A 20,054-nucleotide genomic window follows, 5' to 3' on the forward strand; every position below is an offset into this window, starting at 1 on the left:
GGTGGCGGGGTGGCCCGTCCCCACCCTGGAGCCACCCGTCGACGCGCTCTACGCCGTCACCATCACCGAGGCCTTGGGGACATCCTTCCTCTTGGCTCGTGGCGGTGACGGCAACCGGACCACGCTGGGACCCGGCGGCTGTTGGGATGACGTGGACGAGCCCCAAAATTACACCCTGCTGGGACCCCCGTCACCCATCCCTGATGCCGTCGCCAACGGGGCGATGGACGGGGTGCTGTTGGGTGCCCGGCTGGCCCAAGCACCCATCCCGCTCACCGATCTTCTCCGGGGCTACTACGGGACGGGCAATGGCACGGAGAAGGGGCGTCCCCCCAGCAGTTACCGGCGGCGAGATTTCGGGGTGCTGACGGGGCCGGGGAAGCTGGAGGAGGAGGTGGCGGCGATGCTGAGGGTGCTGAGGGTGCTGCCACCCACCCGAGAGCTCTTGGAGGACGTGGGGTCGGAGGAGCTGGTGGCCATCGCTCGCCGAGCGGCGCGGGACTTCACGGAGGTCTACGTGGGTAGGGTGGTGGCACTGGGTGGCGATATCAGATCTTGGCCCCCTGGGTGGGGCTGGGGTCCCCTGTGTCACCCCAGTGTAGGTGGCACTGGAGGGGAGTCATGTTCTGGGAGCCGTCTGGTGACGTATGACCTGGCATGGTCAGACATCACCGTGTCCCCTGGATGGGAACCCACAGGTCTCCTGGATGGACACCACTGTGCCCCCTGGGTGGTGGTTCCTGGATGGGTGCCACCGTGTCCTCTGGATGGACATCGGAGTATCCCCTGGGTGGACACCATAGTGTCCCTTGGGTGGTGGTTCCTGGATGTGTGCCACCATGTCCTCTGGATGGACACTGGAGTATCCCCTGGGTGGACACCACTGTGTCCCCTGGGTGGTGGTTCCTGGATGGACACTGCTGTGTCCCTAGTTGGTTGTCCCTGGATGGGCACCACACTGTTCCTTGGGTGACGGTCCCTGGATGGACGCCACCATGTCCTCTGGATGGACATCGATGTGTCCATTGGATGGCCATCGGTGTATCTTCTAGATGGACACCAGTGTGTCCCCTGGATGGACACCAGTATGTTCCCTGGATGGAACCTGATGTGCCCTCAGATGGTGATCCCTGGATAGACACCACCAAGTCCCCTGGATAGACATTGGTGTGTCCCCTGGATAATGGGGTCCCTGGACACTGCTTTGTCCCCTGGATGGCCACCGATGTGTCCCCCGGCTGGCCACCAATGTGTCCCCTGGATGGCCACCACCATGTCCTCTGGATGGGCACCAGTGTGTCCTCAGTTGGTGGGTCCCTGGCCAGACACCACCATGTCCTCTGGCTGGACACCAGCATGTCCTCTAGACACTAGACACAGCCATGTCCCCAGCCAAGGGACACCCCGAGCAGATGCTCCACATCACCTAGACGAGGTGACCCCAGGAGGACACTGCCATGTCCCCAGCCAAGGGACACCCCGAGCAGATGCTCCACATCACCTAGACAAGGTGACCCCAGGAGGACACTGCCATGTCCCCAGCCAAGGGACACCCCGAGCAGATGCTCCACATCACCTAGACAAGGTGACCCCAGGAGGACACTGCCATGTCCCCAGCCAAGGGACACCCCGAGCAGATGCTCCACATCACCTAGACAAGGTGACCCCAGGAGGACACTGCCATGTCCCCAGCCAAGGGACACCCCGAGCAGATGCTCCACATCACCTAGACAAGGTGACCCCAGGAGGACACTGCCATGTCCCCAGCCAAGGGACACCCCGAGCAGATGCTCCACATCACCTAGACAAGGTGACCCCAGGAGGACACTGCCATGTCCCCAGCCAAGGGACACCCCGAGCAGATGCTCCACATCACCTAGACGAGGTGACCCCAGGAGGACACTGCCATGTCCCCAGCCAAGGGACACCCCGAGCAGATGCTCCACATCACCTAGACGAGGTGACCCCAGGAGGACACTGCCATGTCCCCAGCCAAGGGACACCCCGAGCAGATGCTCCACATCACCTAGACAAGGTGACCCCAGGAGGACACTGCCATGTCCCCAGCCAAGGGACACCCCGAGCAGATGCTCCACATCACCTAGACAAGGTGACCCCAGGAGGACACTGCCATGTCCCCAGCCAAGGGACACCCCGAGCAGATGCTCCACATCACCTAGACAAGGTGACCCCAGGAGGACACTGCCATGTCCCCAGCCAAGGGACACCCCGAGCAGATGCTCCACATCACCTAGACGAGGTGACCCCAGGAGGACACTACCATGTCCCAAGCCAAGGGGTTCCTCAGCGGGGCAGATGCTCCATGTCCCCATGACCCCAAGGAGGTGCCATCATGTCCCCAACCGCCCGTGGGACCAAACAAGTCTTCTTCTTCCATCTTCTTGCCTTCTTCCACCGCAGAGTGCCCGGCCATCGTGCCCCGGTGCATGTGGGGTGCCCGTCCCTACCGGGGCACCCCCAAACCGTTGACCCTCCCTTTGAGCTCCGTCTACATCCACCACACCTTCATACCCAGCGCCCCGTGCCGCACCTTCGCCGCCTGCGCCCATGCCATGCGCGCCATGCAACGCTTCCACCAGGACACCCGCGGGTGGGATGACATCGGCTACAGGTGAGACACCCTCACCCCACCGCGGTCCCCGACACCCATCTCTGGGCAACTCAGGTTGACCCGTGGGTGCTTGCAGCTTCGTGGTGGGGTCGGATGGGTACCTGTACCAAGGCCGAGGTTGGCGTTGGGTTGGTGCCCACACCAAAGGCTACAACAGCAAAGGCTACGGTGTTGGCTACGTTGGAGACTTCTCCACCACTTTGCCGGACCCTGATACCATCGCCCTGGTGCGGGACGGGTTCCTGCCCTGCGCCGTGAGGACCGGCCGGCTTCACCGCAACTACACCCTCCATGGCCACCGCCAGATGGGTCACACCGACTGCCCCGGCAACTCCCTCTTCCGTGAGATTGAGACCTGGCACGGCTTCGAGGTGGGCACCAAGCTCTGGGACATCTCCAGGGGTTGGAGGTTTGGTGGGGTTGGGGTGTCTGGTCTGGTCTGGCATGGCCGGTTTGGTGGGGTTGGATGTGGCGGGTGATGGTGGGACTGATGGTGGGTTCATCTCTCCTCTGTAGTGAGGCCCAACTCCATGGGTCCTGGTCTGGATGGGTGCGGGCAAGGTTGGATTATGGTCTGGATGGACGCTGGCCCAATGGGTGATGGCCTAGATGGACGCTGGCCCAGTGGGTGATGGTCTAGATGGACCCTGGTCCAACAGATGGACCCTGGTCTGGTGGATGCCAGCCTGGGTGGACCCTGCTCTAGATGGACACCAGTCCCATGGACACCAGATGGACCCTGGTCTGGTGGATGCCAGCCTGGGTGGACCCTGCTCTAGATGGACACCAGTCCCATGGACGCCAGATGAACCCTGGTCCAGACAGACACTGACCAGGCAGATGCCAGCCTGGATGGACCCTGGCGGAACATGGCCCAGATGGACCCTGGTCCAGACAGACCTTGACCCAATGGATGCCATCATGGATCGGCCCTGGTCCGGGTGGACACCAGCCCAACGGATGCCAGCTTGGATGGACACTGGTCTGGATGTACCCTGGTCTAGATGGAATCGGCCCAACAGATGCCAACGCTGATGGACCCTGGCCCAGAAGAACCCCAACCTTGAAGTCTACCAGCCTGGCTTAGATGGGCACCACCCTAGGTGGCTCCTGGCCTGGCCCTGCTGGCCCAGCAGACCATCTTTGTAGCCACAACCAACCAGAAACCCCCCCGCGCAATAAAGTCGGTGCCAGGGAAGCACCTTTGGGTGGTCCCTGGAGAGTGAGGGGGAAACTGAGGCACGGGCTGCCCATGGGGTCATGGGAGAGGACTTCAGCGAGGGACTCAGTTGCCCAGGACCTGCTGCAGGGCTGGGTGCTGTGGCACACGCGTGTTTGTGTGTGCACACACGCGTGCCCAACCAGCGCTGCCCCACCTTAACCCACCTTGGAGACCCGCCATGACACCCTAGGAGACCCCCCCCCACCCACATCCATACCCTCCAAGATGGGCACCCAGCCCCTAGATGAGCACCCAACCCCTAGATGAGCACCCAACCCCTAGATGGGCACCCACCCCCTAGATGGGTACCCACCCCCTAGATGAGCACCCACACCCTAGATGAGCACCCACACCCTAGATGGGCATCCACCCCCTAGATGGGCACCCACCCACCCCAGAGGTGCCCACACCGCACCCCACACCTGGGAGCTGCAATTTCCAGCACCCGTTCACTCTGAAACCTAATGATGGCGTTTAAGCCGGATACTGGCCACCAGGGCACCCAGCGCCCGTCGCGGGGTGGCCCGATGTGTCCCACCCTTCTCGACGTGTCCCGATCCGTGGCTGAGCGGGTGCCCGGTGGGGCTGGGAGCGGGCAGAGGCGGAGGGGAGGGTGTGACTGAAACTCCCGCCCGGTCACATGGGGAAGCCGCGACAGGAACCGGCGCGGGCGAGCGCGGGCGTCGGAGCGGGCGGAGAGCAGCCGAGGTACCGCTGGCACGGGGTGGGGGGTACCCCGGAGTGGGGTGGGGGCACCCATGGGTGATGCTCCAGCCTTGGGGTTGCAGAGGGGGTGAGGCAGCACCCTGAGGAGGAAGGGGTGGGTGGTGGGGTGCTGTAGGGTGCTGCAAGTTGGGGTGGGGGACCCCAAAAATGTTGGCACTCCACCCCCCCGCCCCCAGGGTTTGGGCACCCACCGCAGCTCAGCCTTAGGGTGCTGGCACCCCTAAATTGGTGGGTGCCAAAGCGGTGGGTGCCCACAGCTCGCTCCCACCCTGCGCCCACGCTGGTGGGTGCTGCGGCGAGGAGGTTCTGGGGTGCAACCGGCCCCCTTCACCCCCCCACGCTGCCCTGCACCCATGTGTGCACCCTGGGGTGCTGGGGGGGGGTCCCCAAGGCCTGGGCGCATCGTGGGGTGCAGGTGCCAGGAGGAAGCGCCGCGGCGGCGCGAGGGGAAACACGGCCGCGGCGGCGACGGAAGCATCCGGGGCACCCGCCTGCGCTCGGGGCCGAGGGGGTGGCAGGCCACCTGCCCGGGTGGCACCGTGTCCCTGGTGTCACCGCGCCCCGGTGTCACCCACTCCTGATGCTGCCACAGCCCCCATGTCACTGCGCCCTGGCAGGGATGGGTGCTGCGTGGGGCACAGGCTGGGGTGGGCACAGTGGCGTGGGCACCCACTGGGTGCAGGACCCCCTTCGTGGGCAGGAGCACCCCGGGGACGTGGGCACCCACAATTTGGGGACCCCTGGGTGGGCAGGAGCACCCTGGGGACATGGGCACCCCCAATTTGGGGACCCCAACGTGGGCACCCCCAATTTGGGGACCCCAACGTGGGCAGGAGCACCCTGGGGATGTGGGCACCCACAATTTGGGGACTCCCTCGGTGGGCAGGGGCACCCTGGGGATGTGGGCACCCACAATTTGGGGAGCCCTAGGTGGGCAGGGGCACCCCAGGTTGCCCCAATGTGGGTGCCCAGTTAAGGGTGGCCCTATAAGGGTGCCCTGGATGAGAGCACCCAAACAGGGGTGCCTGGATGAGGGTGCTCTGGAGAAGGGCACCCAAGGATGGGTGCCCAAATGGGGGTGCCTGGATGGGGGCACCCAGATAAGGGCACCCACACAGGGTGTCTAGATGGGGGTGCACTGGGTGAGGGCACCCAGATTGGGGTGTCCGTATAGGGTGCCCCTATAAGGGTGCCTGGATAGGGGGCACCCATAAAGGGGGACTCGGAGGTGCTTGGGTGGGGGGTCCCCCAACAGGGATACTTGGATGGGGCACCCAACTAGGGGGTGAGGATGTCAGATGGGGGGTGCCCATGAAGGGTGCCCTTCCCACCACCACCCACCCCGAGGGCACCCCGTGGTTAAGGTGGTTCTCCCCATCCCACAGATGGAGGTGGAGAAACCCCCACTGGGACTCGAACCCCCGACTCTACTAAAGACCTACAAATGGCGTACGGCAGCACCCATGGGTGACCGAGAACCCGAGCGGGCCGTGGGGTCCCCGGGCAGCCGACGTTGGACCCGCTTACAGGGGTGGAAACGTTCCTACAGCCAACCCGAGGCTGGTGGCCCCGATGACGGGGCTGGGAAGGGACACTCCACCTCGGGGGCACCCAAAGCCAGCACCCGTCGGTCCCTCTTCCAACGGGCTTTTTCGGCGCCCTCCAAGGGGACCAAGGAGACACGGGCACCCGAGGGTGGCAAGGCCACCTTCCAGAAGTACCTACGCTCCATGGCCAAGAGGAAGGGGCAGGTGGAGAGCGGTGCCAGGGGTGAGCAGGGGCTTCGTGATGGTGTTCCAGGTAGGAGGGTGATGGGGAGGGTGGAGGTCAGGGTGCTGGTGGTGGGGGGTGGTGGTGGGATGAGGGTGGTGGTGGTTGGTGATAGGTTGGGGGTGATGGGTTGGGGGGTGATGGGTGATAGGTTGAGGGATGATGGGTTGGGGGTGATGGGTTGGAGGGTGATGGGTGGTTGGTGATGGGTTGGGGAGCGGTGGGTGATGAAGTGTGGTGGGTTGGGGGGTGATGGGTGGTGGGTGATGACGATGGGTGATGGATTAGGGGTGATGGATATGGGGTGATGGATGGTGGGTGATGGATTAGAGGTGGTGGGTGGTGATGATGGGTGGTGGATTAGGGGTGATGGGTGATGGATTGGGGTGATGGGTGGGGGTGATGAGTTGGGGGTGATGGGCAGTGGGTTGGGGGCAATGGGTAGTGGGTGGTGGCGATGGGTGATGGGTTGGGGGGGGCAATGGGTGGTGATGGGTGATGGTGGGGGACGTAGCAGGGTGCAGGATGTGGCCAGGCTTTGCTGGTGTTGGGGATGTCCTGCCCGCAGGTGCCCCCCAGGGTTGGGGGGGCACCCATGGGTGCAGGATGGCTGGGTCCCACCTGGCCCCAGGGCCACACGTGGCCCCGGTCCCCGTGTGTGCCTGGCGCGGGGCTCGGTGGCGGCACGTGGAGTCGTGCCAGCCCCTGCGGCACCCGGAGCTGGCCAAACCGGCTCGGCTCCGGCAGGGCCACCCATGGCACGGGCAGGGCCACCCACGGCACGGGCAGGGCCCTGGGGCAGGGCAACCACACGGGTTTGTCCCCACCACGGCACGGTCATGGCCACGTGCTGCCTGGCATTGCCACGCTGACGGGGGCACAGCCACATGTCCCCCAGCATTGCCACCCCAATGGTGGCACCTCCATGGCCTTACGTCCCCCAGCATCACCACACCCATGGTGGCACCTCCATGGACACATGGTCCCTGGCATCACCACACTCTTGGTGGCACCTCCATGGCCACATGCTCCCTGGCATCACCACACTCATGGTGGCACCTCCATGGCCACATGGTCCCTGGCATCACCACACCCATGGTGGCACCTCCATGGCCACATGGTCCCTGTCACCATCACCCCAACCACACCATGACCATGGCCCCACGTGCCCTGGTATCGTCACACCTCCAGTGGCATGGCCACAGCCACAGGTCCCCCGGCACTGCCATGCTGCCCATGGGTGACGGGGGCACGGTGAGCACCCAGCGTCCCCCTGACACCCTGCTCTGCCCCCCCAGCGAGCGCCCACGGGACGTCACCCAACGCCCCGGTGTGGGACGTCTCCAACTTCTCCTTGGTGGATGGACACCTGGTCCTCGTGGGCAGGGACGAGGAGGTGAGGACATGGGGACAAGAGTTCCCCGGGCACCCAGGGGCGCGTGCCGGGGTCCCTTGGGTGCCAGGGTGCACAGATGGGTGCCAGCGTGCACAGGTGGGTGCCGGGGTGCACAGGTGGGTGCTGGGGACGGCAGTCTGACCCCTCTGTGCCACCAGCTGTCGTGGAGGAGCAGGAGCCGGACGGGGAGCGCCACGGCCGAGGGCACCACGGCGGGCGGCAGGAGGGACCCCGGTGAGCGCGTGTGCGCCGCGGCGGTGCCACAGGGGGTGGCGTGTGGTGGGAGGCGTGTGCGGTGCCAGGGCGTGGAGCACCTTGGGCCACGTGCCACACCACGAGCCACGCCGTGTGGTCATGCATAGTGCACTGTGCCCTGTGCCACGCACCGTCCCATGCCCTGTGCCATGCACTGTGCCATGTGCCATGTGGTCACACATCGTGCACCACGTGCTGTGCCATGCACCGTCCCGTGCCCTGTGCCACGCACCGTGCCGTGTGCCGTATGGTCATGCATTGTGCACCGTGTGCTGTGCCACACATCATGCCATGCCCAATGCCCCACACCGTGCCCCGTGCCATGCCCTGTGCCATGCCCCACCCCATGCCCTGTGCCATGCCCCACACCATGCTCAATGCCCTGTGCACCACCCCAAGCCCTGTGCCGTGCCCCACGCCATGCCCCACGCACCATGCCAACCCCCGTGCCGTGCACCATGCCATGCCCCACGCACCACTCCAAGACCCATGCCATGCCCCACGCTGTGCCCCAAGCACCATACCCCACCCCATGCCCTGTGCCATGCCCCACACCATGCCCAATGCCCCACGCCGTGCCCCATGCCGTGCCCCGTGCCCCCACCCCATGCCCCACGCACCATGCCAACCCCCGTGCCATGCCCCACACACCACCCCAAGACCCACGCCATGCCCCACGCTGTGCCCCATGCCCCACACCGTACCCCCCGTGCCCCCCAACGCCGAGCCGGGTGCCCGGAGGAAGCGCTGGGTTCCAGGTCACCTCGTTCCGTCACCGCTTCCTCCGCGTCGCTGCGTCTGCTGATGCGGGCGATAAACGCCCCCGGCTTCCTCCCCGTGCCCCCCTGCCATGGGGCCCCGGAGGTGAGTTCCCCCCGCCCCTGGCACCCGCCTGGCACCGGGACCATCCCCTACTTGGCACCGGGACCATCACCCACATGGCACTGGGACCATCACCCACATGGCACAAGAACCATCACCCACATGGCACTGGGACCATCACACACATGGCACCGGGACCATCACCCACATGGCACCGGCACCATCACCCACATGGCACCGGCACCATCACCCACATGGCACCGGGACCATCACCCACACGGCACAAGAACCATCACCCACATGGCACTGGGACCATCACCCACATGGCACTGGGACCATCACCCACGTGGTACAAGAACCATCACCCACATGGCACCGTGACCATCACACACATGGCACCGGGACCATCACCCACATGGCACCAGGGTGGGGACCACCCTACATGGATGCTTGGCACCATGGCATTGCCACACCGGGGCTGAGCACCATGGCTGGGCACCGGAGCTGAGGCAGCAGGATACATCCCTCTGCCCCCTTCCCCCTCGCACCCATGAACACCCATTTTCAGCACCCAAAGCTCGGCCGTGGCTCACGGTGAGGTGCCGGCAGGATTTGGCACCCAGCACCAGGTGCCTGGGTCCTTCCTCCACCTTTGGTTGATGTTTTTTGGGGTGGGGTGGGGGGATATGGGTGTATCCTGCCCCCCCTACACCCTGGCATGGTGTTGGGGTGCTCGGGGTGCTGGTAAGGGTGGGGGGGGTTGATGTTTGGGTGCCCCTTCAGACCTGGCTGCGGACGAGAGGAGCACCCGGGGTGCTGGGAGAGGTGCCGAGAGCGAGACGTCCCCCACCTCCCAGTTCAGCAATGTCAAGGTGGGCATCACCCCCCACCCTGACCACAGCCCCTCCCCAGGGTGCTGGGTGCCACCCATGGGTGCCACGGCACCGTCTCCTTACCCCACCCCAGGGCTTGTTGTGGAAGAGGCTCCGAGAGCGGAAAGGTCGCGGCGTCCCCAAAGGTGACACGGTGGCGGTCCCCGACGGCGAGAGGTACGGCACGGCGGGGGGTGTGGGTGCTGGTGAGGGTGCCCCAGAGATGGCCCTTGGCCCTGAGGGTGCCCCAGCGATGGTCCCTCGCCCTGTAGGGTGCCCAGCCGAAGCGGGTCGCGGGAGTCGCTGCTGCCACCGCCGAGTGCGGCCGAGCTGGACCTCACTGGGGACAATGTCATCGTCCGGCCCGTGCACGGCAGCATCGTGGGCGAGAAGTTTTGTTTTCAGGTAATAACAGGCCTGGGTGGGTGCTTAGGGTGCCCTGGAGAGGCACCCAGGGCACCCAGGACACCTTGGATAGGCACCCAGGGCACCCAGGGCACCTTGGATGGGCACCCAGGGCAGCCAGGACACCCTGGACGGGCACCCTGAGAATACCAGGGACCATTAAGGGGACCCCAGGTCACCCATATCATGCTAGACGGGCACCCAGGGCACCCCAGGCACCCTGGACAGGCAACCAGAGCACCCCATAAGACCTGAAGAAGACCCCAGAGCACCCTGGATAGGCACCCCAGGGCACCCAGGGCACCTTGGATGGGCACCCAGGGCAGCCAGGACACCCTGAACGGGCACCCTGAGAATACCAGGGACCATTAAGGGGACCCCAGGTCACCCATATCATGCTAGACAAGCACCCAGGGCACCCAGGAAAGGCACCCAGAGCACCCTAGGTGACCTGAAGGGGACCCCAGGGCACCCTGGAGAGGCACCCCAGGCACCCCAGGTACTTTGGAGAGGCACTCAGGGCACCCCAGCCAACCTGAAGGGGACCCCAGGGCACCCTGGAGAGGACCCCAGAGCACCCCAAGCACCCTGCGTGGGCATCCAGGGCACCCAGGGAACCCCCAGGGCATCCTGGATGGGCAACCAGGGCACCCCAGGCACCTTGGAGAGGCACCCAGATCACCCAGGGCACCCCAGGCACCCTGAACAGGCATCCAGGGCACCCAGGGCACCCAGGGCACCCCAGGGCACCCTAAGCACCTTGGAGGGCACCCAAAACACCAAGGGCACCACAGACACCCCGCACAGGCACCCAGGGCACCCTGGAGTGGCACCCAGAGCACCCTGCCCAAGCCCCCAGTGCACCCCACTGAGCACCCAGAGCACCCCGAAAGGACACCCCAGCACAGCCCTGAGCCACGAGCACCCAGACCCCCCCCCAGCGCAGCCACCCCCTCCCGAAGCACCCCAAGGTGCTCCCCCACCCCCTGACACCCTCCCTGCACCCAGATCATCACGGGCGAGGGCAGCCGGTCCTTCGGGTGCACGTCCCTGGCCGAGCGCGACCGCTGGATCGAGAACCTGCGCCGCACCGTGCAGCCCAACAAGGTGGGACGGCGGGGACACCCATGGGACACCCCCGGGGACACCCATGGGACACCCCCGTCACCCCCAGGGGACAGGAACCCCCAGCACCCACACACCAGGGGCCACCCGCTGCCCTCCTGTCTCCCCAGTGGGCAGGATGAGACCTGCTGGGTGGGGAAACTGAGGCACGAACCCACCCTGGAGCCCTGCAGGCACCCACAGCCCTGTGTCCCCTCGTGTCCTGGTGTCCCCCAAAGGGCTTCGTTGTCCCCCCATGTCCGCTCCTGTCCCCTGGGGGCTTCGTTGTCCCCCCGTGTCCCCTCCTGTCCCCTGGGGGCTTCGTTGTCCCCCCGTGTTCCCTCCTGTCTTCCCTGTCCCCCATGTCCTCTCCAGTCCTCCATGTCCCATCATGTCCCCATGTCCCTCCACAGAATCCCTGTCCCCTCCTATTCCACCATGTCCCCGGTGTCCCCTCCTGTCCCCTGTGCTCCCTCCCGTCCCCAGTGTCCCACCCTGTCCCCTGTGTCCCCTCCTGTCCCTCCATGTCCCCTCCTGTCCCCATTCCCCCCATCCCCACGTCCACCCACAGACTTCCCTGTCCCCTGCACCCCGTTGCCCTCAAAACCCCCCTCAGATTCACCCACCCCCTCCCACGTCCCCCCTTGTCCCCTTGACCCCCCACCCACGTCCCCCCACCCCAACAGGACAACTGCGAGCGCCTGGAGCTGGCGCTGAGCCTCTGGGTGTACGAAGCCCGGGACCTGCCACCTCGGCGGCGTCTCCGGTGTCACCTCCACCTGGACGGCACCCTCTTCGCCCGGACCACCGCCAAGGTAGCCGGTCCCGACGGCGAGCTCTTTTGGGGTGAACTCTTCCAGTTGGCCGCCCTACCACCCACCCGCGCCCTCACCCTCGCCCTTTGCCGTGATGACCACCCCGGTCAACCAGTAGCCTCCATCACCATCCCCTTGGCCGAGTTGGCGGCCTCACGGCAACCCTTGGAGCGCTGGTACCCACTGGGTGGTCCCGGGGGAGGCGAACGAGTGCCGTCGGTGAGGGTGCGCGGGCGGTACCGGGAGGTGCGGGTGCTGCCCATCGTACGCTACAAGGAGTTGGCCGAGTTCATCACCTTCCACTACCGGGAGTTGTGCACCCGGCTGGAGCCCACCATCGCCGTGCGGCACAAGGAGGAGCTGGCCGGTGCTCTGGTCCGCGTCTTGCAGAGCACTGGGAAGGCCAAGGTGGAGCGGGTGGTGGCCATGGGGGATGTGGGGAGGGTGGGTGAGGGCAAGTTGGGTGCTGCCTGGGGTGCTGTAGGCATGGTGGTTGGGGTGGGATGGGGGTGAGATGGGTGCTGCCTGGGGTGCTGTGGGCATGGTTCTTGGGGTGGGATGGACATCATGGGTTGGGGGTGCTAGAAGAGCTGGGATGGGATGAGATGGGGTGGATCAGTTGTGTTGGGTTGGGATGGGTTGGGATGAGGTGGATGGGTTGGGTTGGGATGGGAGGGGGTGGATGGGTTGGGTTGGGATGGATTGGGATGAGTTGGTACGGGGTGGATGGGTTGGGTTGAGATGGGTTGGGATGGGAGGGTTGGGACGGGATGGGAGAGTTGGGTTCTGTTGGGTTGGGTTGGGATGGGTTGGGTTGGGTTGGGATGGGATGGGTTGGATTGGGTTGGGATAGGTTGGGATGGGATGGGATTGGTGGCATGGGACGGGACACGCAATTCAGGCGAGTGCCAGGAGATCATGGCACTTCCCAGGGTGGGTTGATCAAGTCAGTTTGGGGTCAATGGGTGCCCACCGAGCCCTTCAACATGTCCACCTGGCAGTCTTTCCTCATCGACCTGGGTGTGGCCGAGCTGGACCGCTTCGATGACCGTGAGGCGCTGATCTTCCGTGAGAACACGCTGGCCACCAAGGCCATCGACGAGTACATGAAGCTGGTGGGGGGCAAGTACCTCCAGGACACGCTGGGTACGGCTGAAGGTTACGGGTCTTTGTGGGACATTATGGGGTGTTCTGGGGTGTAGGACATCCTTGGTGTGACATTAGAGGGTGCTACAGGGGGTTTTGGGGTGCTATGGGGTGTTATGGGCTGCAGGGCACGGGTAGAACGTTACGGGGCTGTAGGACACCCCCAGAACATCCATGGGGATGTGGTGGGGCCTTGTCACAGCCATGCCTGTGGTGGTGGCTGCTTGGTCCCCTTACGGGCTGTCCCTTGGTGCCCAGGTGAGGCTGTGGCCCAGCTCTGCACCTCCGATGACAGCTGCGAGGTGGATCCCAGCAAATGCGCCAGCCTTGACCTCTCTGACAACCAGAACAACCTCCGGCAGGTCTGCGAGGAGACCTTCCAGCGCATCGCCGCGTCCTACGAGTGAGGGACAGCCCCTGCGCGGGCACGGGGATGGGCATGGGGGTGGGCACCTGCACAGGGATGGGTTTGGAGATGGACATCGGCGTGGGCAATGGGACAGGCATGAAGGTGGACACCAACACCCAGAGGACCTGGGGACAGGCTTGGAGATGGGCATGGGCACAGGGATTGGCTTGGGGACAGGAATGGGCAGGAGGACAGGCGCTGGCACCAGGATCGGCGTGGGAGTGTGTTTGGGGACTGGTACCATCCCTGGGATGGGCATGGGGATGGGGGCCGGGAAGGACCTGGGGACAAACTTGGGGACAGGTGGAGGAGACAGGCACCATCCCTTGGTTGGACATGGGGATGGGCACCAGGAAAGACCTGGGGACAACCTTGGGGACAAGCATAGGGGACTGGCACGGGGACAAGTACAGTCATAGTGGGTACCATGTCCCACAGCACACCATGGTGACACACCATGGTGGCAGGGGCTCCAGGACCACCCACCTGCCCCAGCACCCATCGAGATGTCTCTCCCCACAGCGCCTTCCCAGCAGAGCTGGGCGAGATCTTTGCGGCGTGGCAGGAGGAGTGCACGGCACGGGGCAAGGCGCCCATTGGGCAGCGCCTGGTCTCGGCCTCCCTCTTCCTGCGGTTCCTCTGTCCCGCCATCATGTCCCCCAGCCTCTTCGGTCTTGTCCAGGAGTACCCAAGCGAGGCCACCGCCCGTACCCTCACCCTCGTGGCCAAGGTCATCCAGAACCTGGCCAACTTCACCACGTATGTCATGGCAGGGCATGGCACTGGTACCGGTGGGGTGGGACATCCCCATGGGGAAACCACGGGGCAGTGGGGACATCCCCTACATGCTGTGTGGCATGTGCTGTGGACAGTCATGGGGCAGTAGGGTCATCCCCAATATACTGTGGGGCAGTAGGATTGTCCCCAACAGACCATGGGGCAACAGGGATGCCCCCTACATCCCATGGGGCAGCAGGGGCATGTCCTACATGCTATATGGGAAGCAGGGACATCTACATGCCATGAACCAGCCATGGGGCAGCAGAGAACATCTCCACTCCATGCATGTGGCTGATGTGTCCCCTCATGCATCACCTGTGGTGGCCTGACCTATGGGTGGCTTGGTCCAAGAACATGGCAGTGTCCTCACTCTTGTCCTGGCTTGTAGACACGGTGGTGACGTGGTACAGGGATGTTGCAGTGACTTGGTCCATGGTCCTGGAGGTGGCCTGGCCCATGACCATGGTGGTGGTCCACGACCATGGTGGTGGCCCCCCAGGCCATCTCCTGGCCCCCAGGTAACCGGACGTTGTGGTCCCCAGGTTTGGTGAGAAGGAGGCCTACATGGGCTTCATGAACGACTTCTTGGAGCACAACTGGAGCACCATGACAGACTTCCTGCAGAGCGTGGCCAACCCCGAGAGCAGCGTCCACATGGCCACCTACGATGGCTACGTGGATCTGGCCCTGGAGCTCGCCACTCTCCACCTCCTGCTCTGTGACATCTTCTCCAGCCTGGAACAGGTGCCACCACCCATTTGTCCCCAAGAGTCGCTGACAAAACCTGGCCACCTCCTTCTCCCCACACACAGAGCTGGTGTCTACTGCCCCATGGATGCCACAAGGCCACCCACTGTCCCCATAATTTCCTTGTCTCATCCTGGCAGGCCACGCAGGACGAGCTGGAGCCCCTGCCCACCATCCTCACCGCCATCAGGGAGGGAACTCCTGTCCCCGTCTCCGTCCGGCTCAGCTCCGTGACGGAGCGAAGGTACCAGTGGGTGGACTGGGACACATGGGACCAAGGTGGACATGTGGGGCCAGGAGAAACTTTGGTAGAAGGGTGACACTAGGATGGGTTTGGAGTGGTTCTGGTCCTGGCTGGGTTCAGGGGATGGTTCTGGTCTTGGTTGCGTCTATGGAGATTCTGGTCCAGAATGGGCTTGGAGTCACTGGTCCCAGTTGGGTTAAGGGGATGGTTTTGGTCCTTGATGGGCTCAACAGATGGTTGTGGTCCAGGTAGGGGATGGTTCTGGTCTGGACTGGATTTGGTGGATACTTCTGGTCCAGGCTGGGTCCAGGAGGTGTTTCTGGTCCCAGATGGATTTAGGGGGTGGTTCTGGTCCTGGCTGGGTTTGGGGTGGTTCAGGTCAAGGCTGGGTTTGAGGAAGGTTCTGGTTCTGGTTGGGTTTGAGGGACATTTCTGGTCCCAACTGGAGTGTTTCAGGTCCAGGATGGTGTCAGGAGATGGGATCAATCCCAACTGGGTTTGGGGTGCCTCTGGCCCTGGCTGGGTTCAGGGTGGTTCTGGTCCCTCCTGGGTCCAGCATCACTCCGGTATCAGGTCACGCCATGGTCCCACCTCCCCTCGCAGCCCGGCAGAAAGCTTCAAACCAGGCTTCGTGCCACCACGAGACCTGAGCAAGCACAGCCCCCTCATCAAGAGCCAATCCCTCATCAGCATCCGCCGTGTCCGGGGCCGGGAGGACGGGCCAGAACCGGAGCCATCACCGACACCGGTACCGTCCCCACCACCCACCCGTGAACGCCGCAACGTCCAACGCACCCAGAGCGTGCCGGCGCAGAGCAAAGCCGCCCGGCGCCTCCCCAAGCAGAGCAGCGCCGAGCACGTGGTGGAGCCACCAAACGAGGACAACCCGCACTCCACCGTTCCCCGTGACGCCCCGGTAAGTCGTGGCAGCTGCCACACGTCGGATCTGGTGCGTTACCCGGTGTTAACGGGCGCCGTCGGTGCCGTAGGGTCGGGGGAAGCTGCGTTTGTCGGCGTCGCTGCCGCGCAAGTCGACGGTGCCGTGGCAGCGCTACGCCGAGGAGGCGGCGGCGGCGCAGGGGGACCTCTACGCCATCCGCCCGCTGGAGAAGGTAACCGTGAGGTGGGGGGTGGTAACCAAACCCACCGGGGTGCCCCGCTGGGACCCCCCCCACCACGCCGCCCTCGTCCCCCCTCCAGCACGGGCGGTTGATCGAGGCGCTGCGGAAGGAGGTGGCGGAGAACCGGGAGAAGTTACGGCTGGCGGAGACGCGGGTGGGTGACGTGGAGGTCCAGCAGCGCGGGCTGCGGCAGGAGCAAGAGCAACACCGGGAGCAGCTCGAGCAGCTCCGGCAGCAGCTGGAGGAAGCGAACGCCCGTGCGGTTAATTTAGGTGCCAGGTAAGGATGGGGATGGGGAATGGGTGCCCCAAAAAAGTGGGTGCCCCAAACCAGTGGGTGACCCAAACCACTGGGTGCCCCGCCACTGGGTCAGGGTCTTGGTTCATCCCCAACCTAATTAGGTTGACGGTGGCTGAAGGCACCAGGAAGAAAGATCTGGAGAGGCTGAAGACCAGCGAGGAGAAGAGCCAAGAGCTGGTAAGAACTGGGATGCGGGTGCACCCATGGGTGACAAAAGGGACCCGGGTGGGGGGCTGACGCGGTCCCCTCGCAGGAGAGACGGCTGTCGGCGCTGGAGAGGGAGCAGGCGGAGCTGCGGGGTGCCATCGCCCAGGCCTTGGGTCACCCCGGTAGGACGGGGCGCCGGATGGCGGCGAGGGGTTGGGATGAGAGCGGTGACGACGCTCAGGCCACCAGCGTGTAACCGGCTGTGCCCATGTCCCCAACGTGTCCCTGCAGCCCAGTCACCCACCACCTCCTGTGTCTTTCCGAAGGGTGTTTAATCCCGATCCTGCGGGGTGTCCCCACCCCAGGCAATAAACAGCGTCGGTGTCACCGTCACAAGGTGCTTGGTTGTGTCCTGTCACCGCTCTGGGCTCTATCCCCAGTCCCATCCTGTACCAGTCCTGGGACATCCCAGGACCTGGGGCAGTGACAGGGATGGCAGGGCCATGGGGACACTGTGGGGACATGGTCATGGGGATCCTTCAGGGGGAAGGGCCATGGGGACCTGGGGAAGTGACAGAGATGGCAGGGCCATGGGAACCCCCGGGGGCCTGGTCATGGGGACCCTTTGGGGATGACAGGGACATGGAGACCCTTTGGGAAAGGGCCATGAGGTGCCCTCAGGGATGGCAGGATGTGCAGCAGACCCAGGGGGACCTGGGGAAGTGACAGAGATGACACAGCCATGGGGACCCTTGGGGACGTGGTCACAGGGACCCTTTCAGGGCAGTGATGGGGATGTCAGGGCCATAGGAACCCCTTGGGGCAGGGCTGTGGGGACACTTCAGGGATGACAAGACCATGGGGACCCCTTGGGCAAGCGCCATGGGGACAATTTGGGGTTGACAGGGCCACAGGAACATTTTGGGGCAGGGCCATGGGGACACTTTGGGGATGACAGGAACACAGGGACCCTTTGGGACAGGGCCATGGGGACACTTGAGGGATGACAGAGCCACAAGGACCCCTCAGGGCAGGACATGGGGACACTTTGGGGATGACAGGAACACAGGGACTCCTCCGGGCATGGCCAGGGCGACACTTTGGTGATGATAGGACCACGGGGGTCCGTTGGGGCAGGGCCATGTGGACACTTGAGGGACGACAGAGCCACAAGGACCCCTCAGGGCCGCCCCTTTCCCAGCCCACCCAGACCTTCCCCCTCCGCCCCCCAAGATGGCGGCGCGGCGCCGCCGTCGCTCACTGATGACGCAATCCCCGCGCCGCTCTCTCCCCCCTCCCTCCTGGAAGGTCACCCCCCCCCGCCCTTCCCCTTCCCTTTTTCCCGCCACTCCTAAGATGGCGGCGGCGGCGCGCCGCTGACGTCATCAGAGCGCGCCGCGCGGGCGGAGGCGGAGGGGACGCACGGCGGAGTCGCTCCGGTGGCGCGCGGCGGCGCGGCCCAACATGGCGGCGTCGGCGACGGTGGTGGTGGTGGCGGCGGAGGGGGAGGAGGAGGAGGCGGAGGCGGCGGCTCTGGGCCCCCGTTCGCCGCCCTCTAGATGTCGGCGGCGGCCTGGTCGCGCGCGGCGTGACGTAGTCAGGCCCCGCCGTCGGGAGGGAGGCGGGGGAAGGGCTGGAGCGGCGCAGGAGGCGGTGGCGGCAGCGGCGGGACCGGGAGCGGGACCGGGAGCGGCTGAGCCCCTCGGGGGGGATCTAAAAGGACCATGTCCCCGGCGCGGTGGTTGCTGTGGAAACCGGAACCGGGCAGGAGGTGGCGGAGGTGGCGGTTGCAACAGCGACGTCGTTAAGGAAGAGCAGCCCGGTGGGCCCGGGCCCGGGGGGCCGGTGGGGTGAGTACCCCGGGGGGGGGGCCCGGCGGGAGGTAAAGTGGAGCCGCTACCGGGGGAGCCCGTGACTGGGTAGGGGGGAGGCCACGCTGACACCCCCCACCCCCCACCCCTTATACCGGCACCGTCCGGGGTGCTGAAACGTGGAGGGGGGGACCCAGGGGTCCGGGGGGGGAGGAAGGCCTGAGGTAACCGGGAGGGGACCGAGGGGTCCAGGGGGGACCCAGGGCCTGAGGTGACCGGGGGGGGGACCGAGGGGTCTGGGGAGGACCCGGGGCCTGAGGTGACCGGGACGGGAGCGAGGGGTCCAGGGGGGACCCAGGGCCTGAGGTGACCGGGAGGGGACCGAGGGGTCTGGGGGGGACTGAGGGGTCCGGGGGGGTGCAGGGCCTGAGGTGACCAGGAAGGGACACAGGGGTCCGGGGGGTACCCAGGGGTTTGGGGGGTTGCAAGGCCTGAGGTGATCGGGAAGGGACTGAAGGGTACGGGGAGGACCCAGGTGGCCGGGGGGGACCCAGGGCCTGAGGTAACTGGGGAGGGACCGAGGGGTCCAGGGGGGAACCAGGGCCCCAGGTGAGTGGGAAGGAACCCAGGGGTCTGAGAGAGGTGGGGGGGACACCCAGACGTCAGGGGAAGGTGGGCATGGGGGGGGGTGCTGTGGGCATGGGGGGGGGGACCCAGGCGTCTGGGGGGGTATGGAGAGGAGGAGGGGGTGTCTGTGCTGAGGGGGGACCCAGGTGTCTGGGGGGGGGTCTGTGCTGAGGGGGGGACCCAGGTTTTGGGGGGGGGGTCTGTGTTGAGGGGGGGACCCAGGTTTTGGGGGGGGAATCCTGTGCTGAGGAGGGAACCCCGGTGTCTGGCACGGGCACAACGGGGGAGTCCCGGCAGCGCGCGGCCGGTGCCGGGCAGCAGCACCGGGACACCCGGCACCGAGCGGTGCCAGATTTGGCCTCAGCTGGCTGGTTCTGTGCCAGGGTGGGGAGAGGATGGGTCCAGACCCCTGCTGACGCTTCCCCTCGGCCCTTCCCATGCTGATTTGCCTCCGCCGTGATCACCAGCACCGTTCCTGTGCCGGTGGAAGGAGGCCGAGCTCGTTAACTGGGGTTAAACGAGCATCCGGCGACGGGCGACCTCATAATCCCCGCCGGGAGCTTTTCATCTCCCTCCTCCACCACCCGGGGAGGTGCTGGAGCCGGCGAGGGGCTGCGAGGCGGCGGTGCCGCGGCGTTCGGCGGTGAGTTTTGGCGCGGTGTGGGGAACGTTTCCTCTTCCCAAGCAGCTCGGTGGCGGGGAG

General features: G+C 65.4%; 2 protein-coding genes across 2 annotated transcripts; both read left to right on the plus strand.

Annotated features, from left to right (window-relative positions):
* Window positions 1-10: 10 nt before the first annotated feature.
* On the plus strand, window positions 11-3,189 carry PGLYRP2 (peptidoglycan recognition protein 2; the record flags this gene model as incomplete). Its single annotated transcript, XM_068421707.1, has 4 exons — window positions 11-521; window positions 2,422-2,632; window positions 2,709-3,003; window positions 3,149-3,189. Coding segments are annotated over 4 exons (1,020 nt in total), but the record flags the coding sequence as incomplete, so codon positions are not given.
* A 2,776-nt stretch (window positions 3,190-5,965) lies between these two features.
* On the plus strand, window positions 5,966-17,169 carry RASAL3 (RAS protein activator like 3). Its single transcript, XM_068421760.1, has 18 exons — window positions 5,966-6,365; window positions 7,649-7,746; window positions 7,905-7,980; window positions 9,607-9,695; window positions 9,790-9,872; window positions 9,968-10,100; window positions 11,109-11,207; window positions 11,891-12,427; window positions 13,021-13,165; window positions 13,424-13,568; window positions 14,097-14,333; window positions 14,897-15,098; window positions 15,242-15,345; window positions 15,949-16,261; window positions 16,335-16,457; window positions 16,546-16,745; window positions 16,868-16,943; window positions 17,020-17,169. The coding sequence occupies exons 1-18, from the start codon at window positions 5,966-5,968 to the stop codon at window positions 17,167-17,169; spliced, it is 3,210 nt and encodes a 1,069-aa protein (XP_068277861.1).
* The last annotated feature ends 2,885 nt before the right edge of the window (window positions 17,170-20,054 follow it).

Source organism: Nyctibius grandis, chromosome 35 (genome assembly GCF_013368605.1).
Source record: "Nyctibius grandis isolate bNycGra1 chromosome 35, bNycGra1.pri, whole genome shotgun sequence".
NCBI classification, from domain to species: Eukaryota; Metazoa; Chordata; class Aves; order Nyctibiiformes; family Nyctibiidae; genus Nyctibius; species Nyctibius grandis.